This window comes from Mus pahari, unplaced genomic scaffold, assembly GCF_900095145.1.
Source record: "Mus pahari unplaced genomic scaffold, PAHARI_EIJ_v1.1 scaffold_5086_1, whole genome shotgun sequence".
In the NCBI taxonomy this organism is placed as follows: Eukaryota; Metazoa; Chordata; class Mammalia; order Rodentia; family Muridae; genus Mus; species Mus pahari.
The window spans coordinates 105,805-118,603 of record NW_018391894.1 but is presented as its reverse complement, the minus strand read 5'-3'; the positions used below and the strand labels follow the sequence as shown (position 1 = coordinate 118,603).

Genomic DNA, 12,799 nt, shown 5'->3' with positions numbered 1-12,799 from the left:
TTGGATATTAGCCCCCTATCAGATATAGGTAAATATCTTTTCCCAATTCGTTGGTTACCATTTTGTTCTGTCGACATTGTCCTTTGCCTTACAGAAGCTTTGCAATTTTATGAGGTCCCATTTGTTGATTCTTGATCTTAGAGCATAAGTGTTCTCATCATGAAAATTTCCTCTGTGCCCATGTGTTCAGTGTATCTGGTTTTAAGTAGAGGTCCTTGATCCACGTGTACTTGAGCTTGGTACAGAGATGAGAATGGAAAGATGTGCACTCTTCTACACACTGACTGCCAGTTGAACCAGCACCATTGTTGAAAATGCTGTCTTTTTTCCACTGGATACTTTTAGCTTCTTTGTCAAAGTTCAAGTGACCATAGGTGTGTGGGTTCAGTTCTGGGTCTTCAATTCTATTCCATTGATCTACCTGCATTTCACTGTACCAATACCATGCAGTTTTTATCACTATTGCTCTGTAATAACAGCTTGAAGTCAGGGATGGTGATTCCACTAGAAGTTCTTTTATTGTTGAGAATAGTTTGGGCTATCCTGGGTTTTTAAGTTATTCCAAATTGCTCTTTCTAACTCTTTGAAGAATTGAGTGGGAGTATTGATGAGGATTGCTTTGAATCCATAGATTGCTTTTGGCAAGATGGCCTATTTACTATATTAATCTTGGTAATCAATGAACATGGGAGATCTTTCCATCTTCTGAGATCTTCTTTGATTTGTTTCTTCAGAGACTTGAAGTTCTTGTCATATAGACCTTTAACTTGCTTGGTTAAAGTCACACCAAGGGATTTTATATTATTTGTGACTATTGTGAAGGGTGTTGTTTCCCTACTTTCGTTCTCAGCCTGTTTATCCTTTGAGTAGAGGAAGGCTACTGATTTGTTTGAGTTAATTTTATATCCAGTTACTTTGCTGAAGTTGTTTATCAGGTTTAGGAGTCCTCTAGTGGATTTTTGGGGCTCATTTAAGTATATTATCATTATCATCTGCAAGTAAGATATTTTGACTTCTTCCTTTTCAATTTGTATCCCTTTGACCTCCTTTTGTTGTCTAATTGCTCTGGCTAGGACTTTGAGTACTATAATGAATAGGTAGGGAGAGAGTGGCGAGCATTGTCTAGTCCCTGATTTTAATAGGATTGCTTCGTTTCTCTCCATTTAGTTTGATGTTGGCTACTGGTTTGCTTTTTACAATGTTTAGGTATGGACCTTGTATTGCTGATCCTTCCAAGACTTTTAACATGAAAGTCTTGACATGTATTTTGTCAAAGGCTTTTCTTTTTTTAAGGATCTAATGAGATGATCATGTCATTTTTGTGTTTGAGTTTTTTAATATAGTGGATCATGTTGATGGATTTTCGTATATTGAACCATTCCCGAATCTCTGGGATGAAGCCTGCTTTATGGTTGTGAATGATGGTTTTGCTGTGGTCTTGGATCTTATTATTTTTCCACATTCATATATTCATATGCAAAAGTGGTCTGATGTTCTGTTTCTTTGTTAGTTCTTTGTATGGTTTAGCTAGCATAGTAACTGACTTCATAATATGAATTAAGGTAGTGATCTGTCTGTATCTATTTTGTAAAATAGTTTGAGGATTATTGGTATTAGCTATTCTTTGAAGGTCTGGTAAAATTGTCCACTAATAATCTCTTATCATTCAACTCCTTTTATAGACCAGTTTTCTGTTTTCTTATTTTAATAAATTTTATCATGTATTTTATACACACACACACACACACACACACACACACTGTGGCTGTTGTCAGACACACCAGATCCCATTACAGATGGTTGTGAGCCACCATGTGGTTGCTGGGAATTGAACTTAGGACCTCTGGGAGAGCAGTTGGTGCTCTTAACCACTGAGCCACCTCTCTATTCCAATAGTCAAAATTTCCAAACACCTTGAGTATTCTTTAACAAAAATTTTCAAACTTATAAAACACGTAAATTCACATTCACCATAAGACCAGCCCCACTATTTCTTTTTCAAGTTTTTTATCCAGTGGGTATCTGTGTCTCGAAGGTGTTGGGCCTCTTGGTGGTTAAGCTTGGCTTGTGCTGATGCGACAACACATAGTGGGGCAATGAGAATTTGATCTAGGAGTTGTGGAACTGCTTGCCAGCTGCAATTTCTTCCACCTTCATGATCTGGATGGAGTGTGCTTGGGCATGGTGTTGGGCACCCATGTCATGAGCACTATGTGACTGTGCCAGCCATGGTCAGGTCCCGGTACTCTCGGTACATGTTGTATGTGCCACTGCGGGAGTCATAGGGCAGCCAGATGCTGAACCTCTTCACACACAGGGGTGACTTCTCAAACACCTGCCTACAGTACACAATCTCCCCGAATGACTTCATCTTCTTCAGCTGTGACACAAAGTCCCAGAAGGGAGACTTGGCCACCGCGTGGTTGGGTGTAAAGATTCGAATATGGTACAGTAGGTGTGTGTGGCATTTTGTGGTTGGCAAGCAGCGCCCCACTGTCTTGTACTCCTGAAGCATGCCCGACACCTTCATGGCACTAGACCAGCCCCACTATATTGATGCAATTGTTAATTCGCATTACATTCTATTTATTTATTTGTACCAAATAGCCTGACCAAATCAATGTTCAAAACAAAAGAACTACATATGGTTACTTGTCTTGTAGGTACTGAGAATCAAACTTGGGTCCACTAAAGAGCAGCTAGTGCTCTTAGACACTGGGCCATGACTCCATCCCATTGACATGTACTTTCAGTCCTGCTGAGAGCAACTAATTTAAAAATATCTCTGTCCATCAATTTTTGAAGAAAAATAATGATTTCAAATCCAAATTGAAACATACCCCCAACACACAAACAGTTTAGTAAGAGAACTTGTGGGAAAACATCATGTAAATGTGATATTTAATTGTGGGCTGGCTTTTATTTTCAGAGAGTTCATTAGTATCATGGTGGGAAGCATGGTAGCACTTAGGTAGACATAGTGCTGAATTAAGTAGCTGAGTGTCCTATGTCTTGAATTGTAGGACAAGAGAGAAGGGGAGAGAGAGAGAGAAAGACAGAAAGATGGAGGCAGAGACAGAGACAGAGACACATACACACACAGACACACACACACACACACAGAGAGAAAATTTTGGCTTGAGATTTGATTTTCAACTATAAAAATACCATGAACATAATATAAAAGGCAGAGGAAATAGGATTACAGATACAGGAGCAAACCAATTCCATTACCTGAGGACTGGGAGATGATGCATTTCCATACACAGGTGAGCATGTGACAGCCCATTGGCAATAGGAATGAACTGACCTTAACTAAAGTCCTAAACAGAAATGAGATTTTTATCCCTTTGCAAATCAAGAAATCACTGATGGAGGACATATCACATCTTCCAAAGGGAAGAAGAGATGTCTTTTTGAATTATGGCTCCCCTTGAAAACTAATTTTTCCTAAGATTGCTTGGTGACATTCCAAGGAAGCAGCTGCAAATGCCCATGAAAGTAACTCTGTTCAGAATTTTTATCATGTTCATNTATTTTTTATTTACTTTGATAGCAATGCCACATAATATAGAGATCAGAGGATATGGTATGTCAACCACCTATCTCTTTCTGCAATATGAGGTTCTGAGAAACTTAATCAAGTTATGAGACTTGGTGGGCATGGCTTTTACATGACATGAGATGAGAGATTCATGGGATGAGATGAGAGATGACTTGACATTACACTTAAAATGATTGTCTTTCTACAATGAAGGCTCTATTATTGCATGCTTTATATCACAAAGGTAAACTTTTTTATTATTTCTAAATTTACTTTTTTAAAAAAATAAATGTGTGTAGCAACCATTGTTGTCAGGTATGCCCCAAATATGACAAAGCTGTTATTATCAGACATAGACTCAAGATTTTGACCTTGAAAAAATAACCTTCCTTGTATATGTACTGCCATAGTCTAACCTCTATTGGGTCTCCGATCTGTAGGGAACAGGTTTCTGGTTGCAGGTGAGCAAGGGTCAGCGAGAATGGGGTGACAAACAGACAGGTCATTACGAAGTGTGCTGGATCTGAAAGTAATTTGTCCAATCGAGCATCAAACTTTTTATACAGAAGAAAATAGGGAAGTTAGGTGACATATCAGCAAGGTGCAATGAGGCTACCAGATGCTTAATGACTCTAACACTAAACAGAGGAATGCAAACACAAAGACTGGCACAGGAACTGGGCAATAGAACAACTGAGACAAAGTCAGTTCTATCTAAGGTCAGCTATATTCTCAGAAGCCAGGTGTAAGGTCTTTTCACTCCCAGGGCAAGGGCTTTCATGCCCAAATCATGGTTCTAATTAGGGAGTTCCAATCATGAATAACGCAATACTCTAGTTCCTACTTAAACCACAGCCCAATCTATTTCCTAAATCATTATAAATTCCTGTATATGGGAGTGACTTTGCTTTTATTCTAAGTGATAGTGTGGGGAGACGTTCTACTAATAAGTAATGTAGTCTGCCATACATGATTATAATAAGAATTCTAAACTTACTTTGCTAAGCTTGTCCTGAGATTTCTAACTCTATGTAGTAGATAGTAATGCCTGATTTCTTTCACTATCTCTCTTACAATACTAGAGGCAATTCTGAATGTCACTGAATAGGCAACATTCTTTTTTTTTTGTTTGTTTGTTTTTTTTTGTTTTGTTTTTTTGTTTTTTGTTTTTTGTTTTTTGAGACAGGGTTTCTTTGTATAGCCCTGGCTTTCCTGGAACTCACTTTTTAGGTCAGGCTGGCCTCCAACTCACAATCTGCCTGCCTCTGCCTCCTGAGTGCTGGGATTAAAGGCATGTGCCACCACACCCGGCAATAGGCAACATTCTTACTGAATTCCAAGCACAGGGTTGGCTCAAGGACTACCTAGGGCATTGGTGAAGGCCAGGAAGCAAAGTTCAATTTTGCTTAGGTATTTGGCAAGTCATTGCTTGGATGTACCTATAATAAAAGAGTACTGGAAGTGTAGGACCCCCTCTTGGGGACCCCCCTCAGGTCAGGGGAGTCAGGGTATCCCAAAGAAACACGAGAGACCTTCTTGTTGCAAAAGCATAAGGCAGTTTAATAGCAGAGCTCTGGGCTGATGCGTATCTCAAGCAGGAGGTAGAGGCGTCGACCCCGAGACTCAAAAGCTAGGGGTTTTTATAGGGAGTTATAGGGAGAGGGTTGGGGAATTTTGGGGGAACTTGGTGCAGCTTCACACAATTGGCTTGATTACAAGTCAGTAGAATAATACATGCAGGTTCTAGCGCCAACAATTCCAGGGAGGGGGCCAGGGCCAGCAGTTTGGCTGGGTCAGCGTGACCCAGGCCTCCAGATGGCCAATGAGTCAATCAAAAAAATAACCCACAACAGTTCCTGTGTTTATGTCTATCCTTCGGGCCACCCATCCTCAGGAATGTCCAAACAAGGGGCTCTTCTGGACATGCTTGGACTTGTTATTGTAAGATCTTCAGCTAGGCCTTCAGGGCCTGTCAGGACACGCTGGACTTGCTTCAGGCCTTCAAGTTTCAAATATTGCCCTATTTGTCTCATGTTATACTTTTGGCTATAAGTTCTTTGCTTTTCTCGAATTCAATCCCTTTCATTTCCCTCTTTCTTTTTTGTACAAATTCTAATCTTAGAATTAGAGTAACAATTCTGTCTCTAACAAAGGCAACTAGGTGATTAATTAAGCAGAGTCCAAAGGTTAAGAGTAAAAGCAGAATTAACAGTGGCCCAGTGATTGCCAACAACATTGGTCAGCCTTTTTAGTGAGAGACACATGAATCCGGGTTGGGATTTTTTTACTTTTATGGTGGTGGGCGTCGTCAACTTCACCGAGTAGGGTCCTTTTCATCTTGGCTCCTAGGTTCTCTGCTTGATGTCTTCTCACCAGGATAGTGTCTCCTACTTTAAACTGATGCGGCACCTGTGTAACCAGCAACATAGGTTTCTTTTAACTGTTTCCAGACCTCCTTTTTTACATTTTTTTTTTTTTTTTTTGGTTTTTTCGAGACAGGGTTTCTCTGTGTAGCCCCGGCTGTCCTGGAACTCACTCTGTAGACCAGGCTGGCCTCAAACTCAGAAATCCACCTGCTTCTGCCTCCTGAGAGCTGGGATTAAAGGCATGTGCCACCACGCTTTTTTACAATTTTATGAGCCTGTCACATAGATGGGTGGAAGTGTCCCATACATTAATTCAAAGGGTGTCAGAACAGAGGCTCCGGGGGTATTCAGGGCCTTGAATAAGGCATAAAGGAGAAGGGCTGTCAAATCTTTTCCGCTGGTTTCTAAAGCTAAATTGGTTAGGGCATCTTTTAGCATTTTATTTATTCTCTCTACCTGTCCTGAACTTTGGGGTCGGTATGCACAATGTAATTTTTAATTTATACCCAGCTGTCTGGCCAATCCCTGACTTATCTGGGAGACGAAGGCAGGAACATTGTCTGTTTCTTACCTTGGGTACCCCAAAACGGGGAAGAATGTCTTCAAGTATCTTCTTGGCCACCACATTAGCTGTTTCTTTCTTGGTGGGGAATGCCTCGACCCATCCTGAAAAAGTGTCTATAAAGACTAAAAGATATTTGTTTCCATACTGGGCTGGTTTTACCTCAGTGAAATCAGTTTCCCAGTAGGTCCCAGGCCTATCTCCTCGCAAACGCCTTCCTTCTTGGAGCCTGCTGTACCCGGCGTTGGTGAGAGCGCAAGCTCGACAGTTCTTTACTAGGTCTTCTACAGCCTTCTTTAATCCAGGGATATGAATTCTGGACTTACTGATTAACCTTATCATCTTCTTAGATCCTAGGTGGGTGAGGCGATGAATGCCAGCCAGGTATTCTCGCCCCTCTTCTTCTGTGAGGGTCTTTTTATCTGTCTCCTTTGCACTTAACTGAGGTCTAGTTTTGACATTCAAAGTCATTGGTCCCTGAGCTGCTTTCTTTGCCTCCTGATCTGCGGCGGGTTCCAGCTGCCGCACACTTCACTTGCACAGTACCTGCACCTCAGCCGGCGCCACAGCGCTCACCCAGGCAAGTCACTTGTGATTTCAGTCCCAACCTCAATTTGATGATCAAGAATCAGACTAGAGAAGGGGCTGTCGTCACAGTTCGTCATAGTCACATACAGGGAGACAAACAAAACACACAAAAAGACTATGAAAACCGAAAACCAGGGCCCACTTCTTGCGGGACTTTCAACACCAGACCAGGGCCCGCCTCCTGCAGGACTTCCAACACCGCCTGCTTCCACTCGCTGGCCGCCCGCCAGCTCTGGGCATCCGGGCCTCCCCCCCCCCCCAACAAGCAGCAGGGGCGAGGCGGGGCCATTTGTTTGCCCAGAAGGCAAACACCTTCAAGACCATTTTAGAAATACAGTCTGTCCCAAGACAAAGATCAGAAAAGACAAGAACAAAACAGAAACAACAGACATTAGTAAGTACATTTAAACACTCATCTGCATCTGGCCTCACAGCCAAACGCTACCTCTGATGGGGCGGGCTTCTGTCTCCTGCCCCTTCTGGCAGAAAGAGGCACCCTTTCTGCCAGACCTCTGATGGGGCGGGAATCCTCATCCACCCTCTCTGCCACAAAAAGCACTCTGTCTCCTCTGTTCTGCCAGGCACCAGCCAGCTCCTCCTGACTGTCCCTCACCCCAGGTACTTCATCCAGGCTCTCCCTTGGGGCATCCCCCAGGGGGTGCAGCCTGCAGACCATAGGACGTCTCCTTTTCCTCAGCCACTGGGTCCTTACAGCCCTCAGCAGCAGCAGCCAGAACACCAAACACCAGTTCTGGTAACCCAAGACACTGACACACACACACACCGACACACACACACACACACAAGCTCAGCAGCAGCTGCCAGAATGCCAGAACCAGAAAACAAGACACAAACTCAGCGGCCGCACACCAACACACCAGACTCATACAAACGTATCTCCAAGGGGCATCTTCGAGTTTCTAGGGACCCCCAGTTTCCCGGCCAACGCTCCAAAATGTAGAACCCCCTCTCGGGGACCCTCCCTCAGGTCACGGGAGTCAGGGCGTCCCAAAGAAACACGAGAGTCCTTCTTGTTGCAAAAGCATGAGCAGTTTAATAGCAGAGCTCTGGGCCGATGCGTATCTCAAGCAGGAGGTAGAGGCATTAACCCTGAGACTCAAAAGCTAGGAGTTTTTATAGGGAGAGGGTTGGGGGATTTGGGGGGATCTTGGTGCAGCTTCACACAATTGGCTTTATTACAAGTCAGTAGAATAATACATGCAGGTTCTAGCGCCAACAATTCCAGGGAGGGGGCCAGGGCCAGCAGTTTGGCTGGGTCAGCATGGGAAGAAAGGCTGAAACTAAAGCAGAACAGAACTGATGCAGCCAGGAATTGAAATAGAATCCATGGAAGAATTTGATTTACTGGATTGCTGCCTAGACTCATGTTCATCCATCTTTCTAATACTCCTCAGTACCACCTGCCCATATGTGAGGTTCTCAGTGTCCACAGAGATCATTATGCAGGGAATTTCACTACACGCTTTCCTGCAGTACAGTCTGTTGTATGCATTTTCGGAACTGTGGTTTCTCCTTCCCAAAGAATGCTCACTTTTTTCATTTTACACACACACACACACACACACACACACACACACACACACACACACACACAATTGATGTCAACTCAACAAATACAACATTACCAAATGTTAACCTTTGCTCTTTACATTATTTTCAAGATTTCCCTTTTTGTTTTATCATACTATAACCATCCAATGTTTAAATGTTCTCATTTCTTTAAAAAATTTCAACACTTTAAAGACTCAGTGTTTCCTTAATATATCCATTCTCTTAACTGTGGGCTCTTGATGTATTAAAATCAAGTTACATACTTTCTTCTAAGATGGAAGAAGTACTGCACAGTTGCAACACAAACACAAGATAAAAACCCAGTGTTGTGAAGAACTGGGTGTTGCTGGGTCCTGCAAGGCCTTGGTAGGGACAGAATGACATGGTTCCTGACCCCAGGACAGGACCAGCCAGCCTACTGAGGCCTACAGGAGAGTTGATGGCTGATATGGCAATGCAGTTTTTTAGTATAATAATATATACATTTAACATTCCTCCATCAAGGGATGTCCTCCCTGTAAATGTTAATGACTCCATGATCATAAGAGAGAGCCTGGAAGTCTGAAAGGCGAAGGTGTGGCTAGTGTTTCAGTAAAATGGTGAATGCTAGGACCTTCTGGACAGCCCATAAGGCTGTGGAAAAGAATTCTAAATCCATGGGTTCAAAAATACATGATTTCTCAAAAGATAAGGGTGCAATATGAACTACATGAGAAGTTTCTCGAATCTAAAGGAATAAAAGCAGCAGAAAAGAGCCAACTTGTCTGAAAGGAAAGGAAGAAGATACGGAGAGCTAGGGAGTGGTGATCTCAGGAGATTCTACTGAGCTAAGTTTTGTTGTTGTTGTTCTAAGTTTTTGTTGTTTGTTTGTTTGTTTGTTTATACTTACAGGGACAGATTCCTGAGTTCTGTCCTAGTCTGGGACAGGCTGTGATAGAAATGGTAATTTCAGGGTGAGGTCCCACCCAGCTAATTTACCATCTCTGCTTAACAGAGGCAGGTTGATCTCTTGAGTTCTTTTGCAATATTAAAGGAAACAGAATGTTTGCTGTCTCCTAAGAATTAAGGGACTGCAGTCACTGAATGCCAATTCGTAGGATAATAAAATGGGAACCTGGAGTAAACATCTAGATCAATAGGTAAAATAAAAGAATCTTTTAGAATAGCAAGAGAGAAGTGATTGGGGATAGAGAGAGGGCTATCTTGAGATCTCCAGAGAATGCAGAACATAGAGCAATCTGGAATGCTGTCTCCAGCAGTACATAGGCCATAAACTAGGGTTCACTTTGACTTTGAGTAGTTTATTTAGCCACTCTCAGGCACCATTTCTCAGCATCTCTCTCTGAGCCAGGCTGGTCTTTGGCGAGCTGTCCGGTGTTGGACTTCAAATCTTTGTCAAAAGGGGATTGTGCTGCTTCACTTCTCTTGTCCTGCCATCAACATCGCACAAAAATTGTCATATAGACTCATGGATTGGCCATCACAATATCCTAGGATCACTAACATGTTAGAGCCCCACTAGACTTTGAACATTTCTTTAAGTGCTTCTCAGACATCTATGATAACTCTGTTGCAAATTCTGTTTAGCTTTGTACCCCGTATTTATTTGGGTTATGTGTGTTGTTGCTATCTAAATTCTTCAAATTTTGCTGAACTTTGGCTATTAGCCCTCTGTCAGATGTAGGGTTGGTAAAGAGCCTTTCTCGATCTGTAGGGTGCTGTTTTGTCCTATTGATAGTATCCTTTGCCTTTCAAAAGCTGTCCAGTTTCATGAGGTCTTATTTATCAATAGTTGATCTTAAAACCTGAACCAATCGTAGTTCCTGTACCAAGGTACACAAGGGTATGTTCCACTTTCTCTTTTCTGTGAGATTTACTGTATCCATTTTTATGTTGAGGTCCTTGATCTGGACTTGAGTTTTGTGCAGGGTGATAAATATGGATTTACTTTCATTCTTGTATATGTAGACATCCAGTGAGACTAGCACCATTTGTTGCAGGTGCTTTCTTATTTCCTCCTCATACTTTTAGCTTCTTTACCAAAAATCAAGTATCCGTTGGTCTTTGAGTTTATTTCTGGGGCTTTGATTTGATTCCCTTGATCAAAAAGTGTGTGCTTTTGTAAACATACAATGCAGATTTTATTTTTTATTTTTTATTTTTTTTTACTTTTTGGTTTTTCGAGACAGAGTTTCTCTGTATAGCCCTGGCTGTCCTGGAACTCACTCTGTAGACCAGGCTGGCCTCGAGCTCAGAAATCCGCCTGCCTCTGACTCACAAGTGCTGGGATTAGAGGCATGGGCCACGACTGCCAGGCCTCAGTTTGATGCTTTTATTCAAAGTATCTCTTTTATGTCAGTACCATGCAGTTCTTTTAATGTACAGGATTGTTTTAGCTATCATGGATAGTTAAATTAATATTAATATTCCTCATGTGGCTGAGAATTGTTCCTTCCAGGTTTGTAAACAGTTTTGTTGGAATTTGCATGGGGATTGTGCTCAGTCTATGCTTTGGTTTTGTTAGGATGACCATTTTTTGTGTGTTATAATCCTAGTGAGCCATGGACATGAGAGATTTATTTATTTATATGTGTACACTGTAGCTGTCTTCAGACACACCAGAAGAGAGCATCAGATCCCTTTACAGATGGTTGTGAGCCACCATATGGTTACTGGCAATTGAACTCAGGATCTTTGGAAGAGCAATTAGTGCTCTTATCCATTGAGCCATCTATCCAGCCTGTAGCACGAGAGATCTTTACATCTTCTGATAACTTCCATTTCTTCAATTGCATGATGTTTTCACCACATAAGTCTTTGACTTGCTTTGGTACAGAGGTACTTAACCATATTCAATATTAGTTGAGGGTATTTTGAAGGGTGTTGTTTCCCCAATTTCTTTTCCAGTCTATGTATCATTTTTATATAGGTTTTTGTTGTTGTTGTTGTTTTCAGTTAATCTTCTACCCAGCCACTTCCCAGAAAATCTTTATTAGCTGTTGGACTTTAATAATGGAAATTTTGGCTGGAGAGATTGCTCAGCTGTTAAGAGCACTGACTGCTCTTCCAAAGCTCCAGAGTTCAAATCTTAGCAATCACTCAGTGGCTCCCAACCATCTGTAATGAGATCAGATGCTGCCTTCTGATGTGTCTCAAAACAGCTATGGTATACTTAAATATTACTTATTATATTCAATAAATAAATTTCTATAAATAAATCTTTAAAAATGATGGAAATTTTGAGGTTGCTTATGTGTAATATCATACATCTACCAATTAGGATTTCACTTCTTCCTTTCCAAATTATATCCTGTTGATCTTTTTCCTTTGGCTTCTTGCTGTAGTTAGAACACCAAGTACCATATTGAATAGATAGGGAGAGATTGAACAGCCTTGTCTTGTTCCTGTGTACAGTGAAATATCTTTGAGGCTGCCTCAACTTCATTTGGTAGCTAAAGACTTGCTATACATTTCCTTTCTTACAATTTCATATGTCTCTTCTATCCCTAATCTTTCCAAGACTTTTATCATCAATTGGTGTTGGATTTTGTTAAAGGCTAGTTCAGTATCTAATATGTTTTTTTTTTTTTAGTTAGTCATTTTATTTGTACAGTTGATTCCAATTTTTTTAAATGTGGATCCATTTCTTCAACCCTTGGGTGAAGTCTTTACTATCATGGTTAGTAATCTTGATGTGTTTTTTGATTCAGTTTGCAAGTATTTTATTGAGTATTTTTGCATTTATGTTCATGAGGGAAATTGGTTTGTAATATGCTTTTTTTTTTGTTGAATTTTTGTGTATGTTGAGTATGAGGGTTTGAGGTAATGTTCCTTCTGTTTCTGTTTTGTAAAATACTTTGAGCAGTAATGGCACTAAGTCTTCTTTGAAAGTCTGATTGAGTACTGCACTAAAACCATCCATCCAGCCTCCTTTTTTTTAATGGTGGGAGTCTTGTAATCACTAGGCTTTATAGGTCTGTTTACATTGTTTATCTGATCTTTAACTTTGGTAAGTCGTACCTATCAAAAAAGTTCTTCATGTCTTTTAGTCTCCCCAATTTGGAGGAGCACAAGTTTTTAAAGTATATCCTTATGATTCTCTGGATTTCCTCAATGTCTGTTGAAATGACCCCATTTGGTTCTGATACTCTTTTCTTTTTCCCTTTC

General features: G+C 41.1%; 1 protein-coding gene and 1 pseudogene across 1 annotated transcript in view; one reads left to right on the top strand and one right to left on the bottom strand.

The window, feature by feature from the left end:
- Nucleotides 1-2,007: 2,007 nt before the first annotated feature.
- On the bottom strand, nt 2,008-2,530 carry LOC110314728 (annotated as a pseudogene).
- A 5,574-nt stretch (nt 2,531-8,104) lies between these two features.
- Nucleotides 8,105-12,799, top strand: part of LOC110314733 (zinc finger protein 431-like) — a 19,863-nt gene continuing 15,168 nt past the window's right edge. Inside the window, exon 1 of the mRNA XM_021188967.2 lies at nt 8,105-8,155. Coding sequence (XP_021044626.2) covers nt 8,105-8,155 — 51 coding nt within the window. The remainder of the gene's footprint in view (nt 8,156-12,799) is intronic.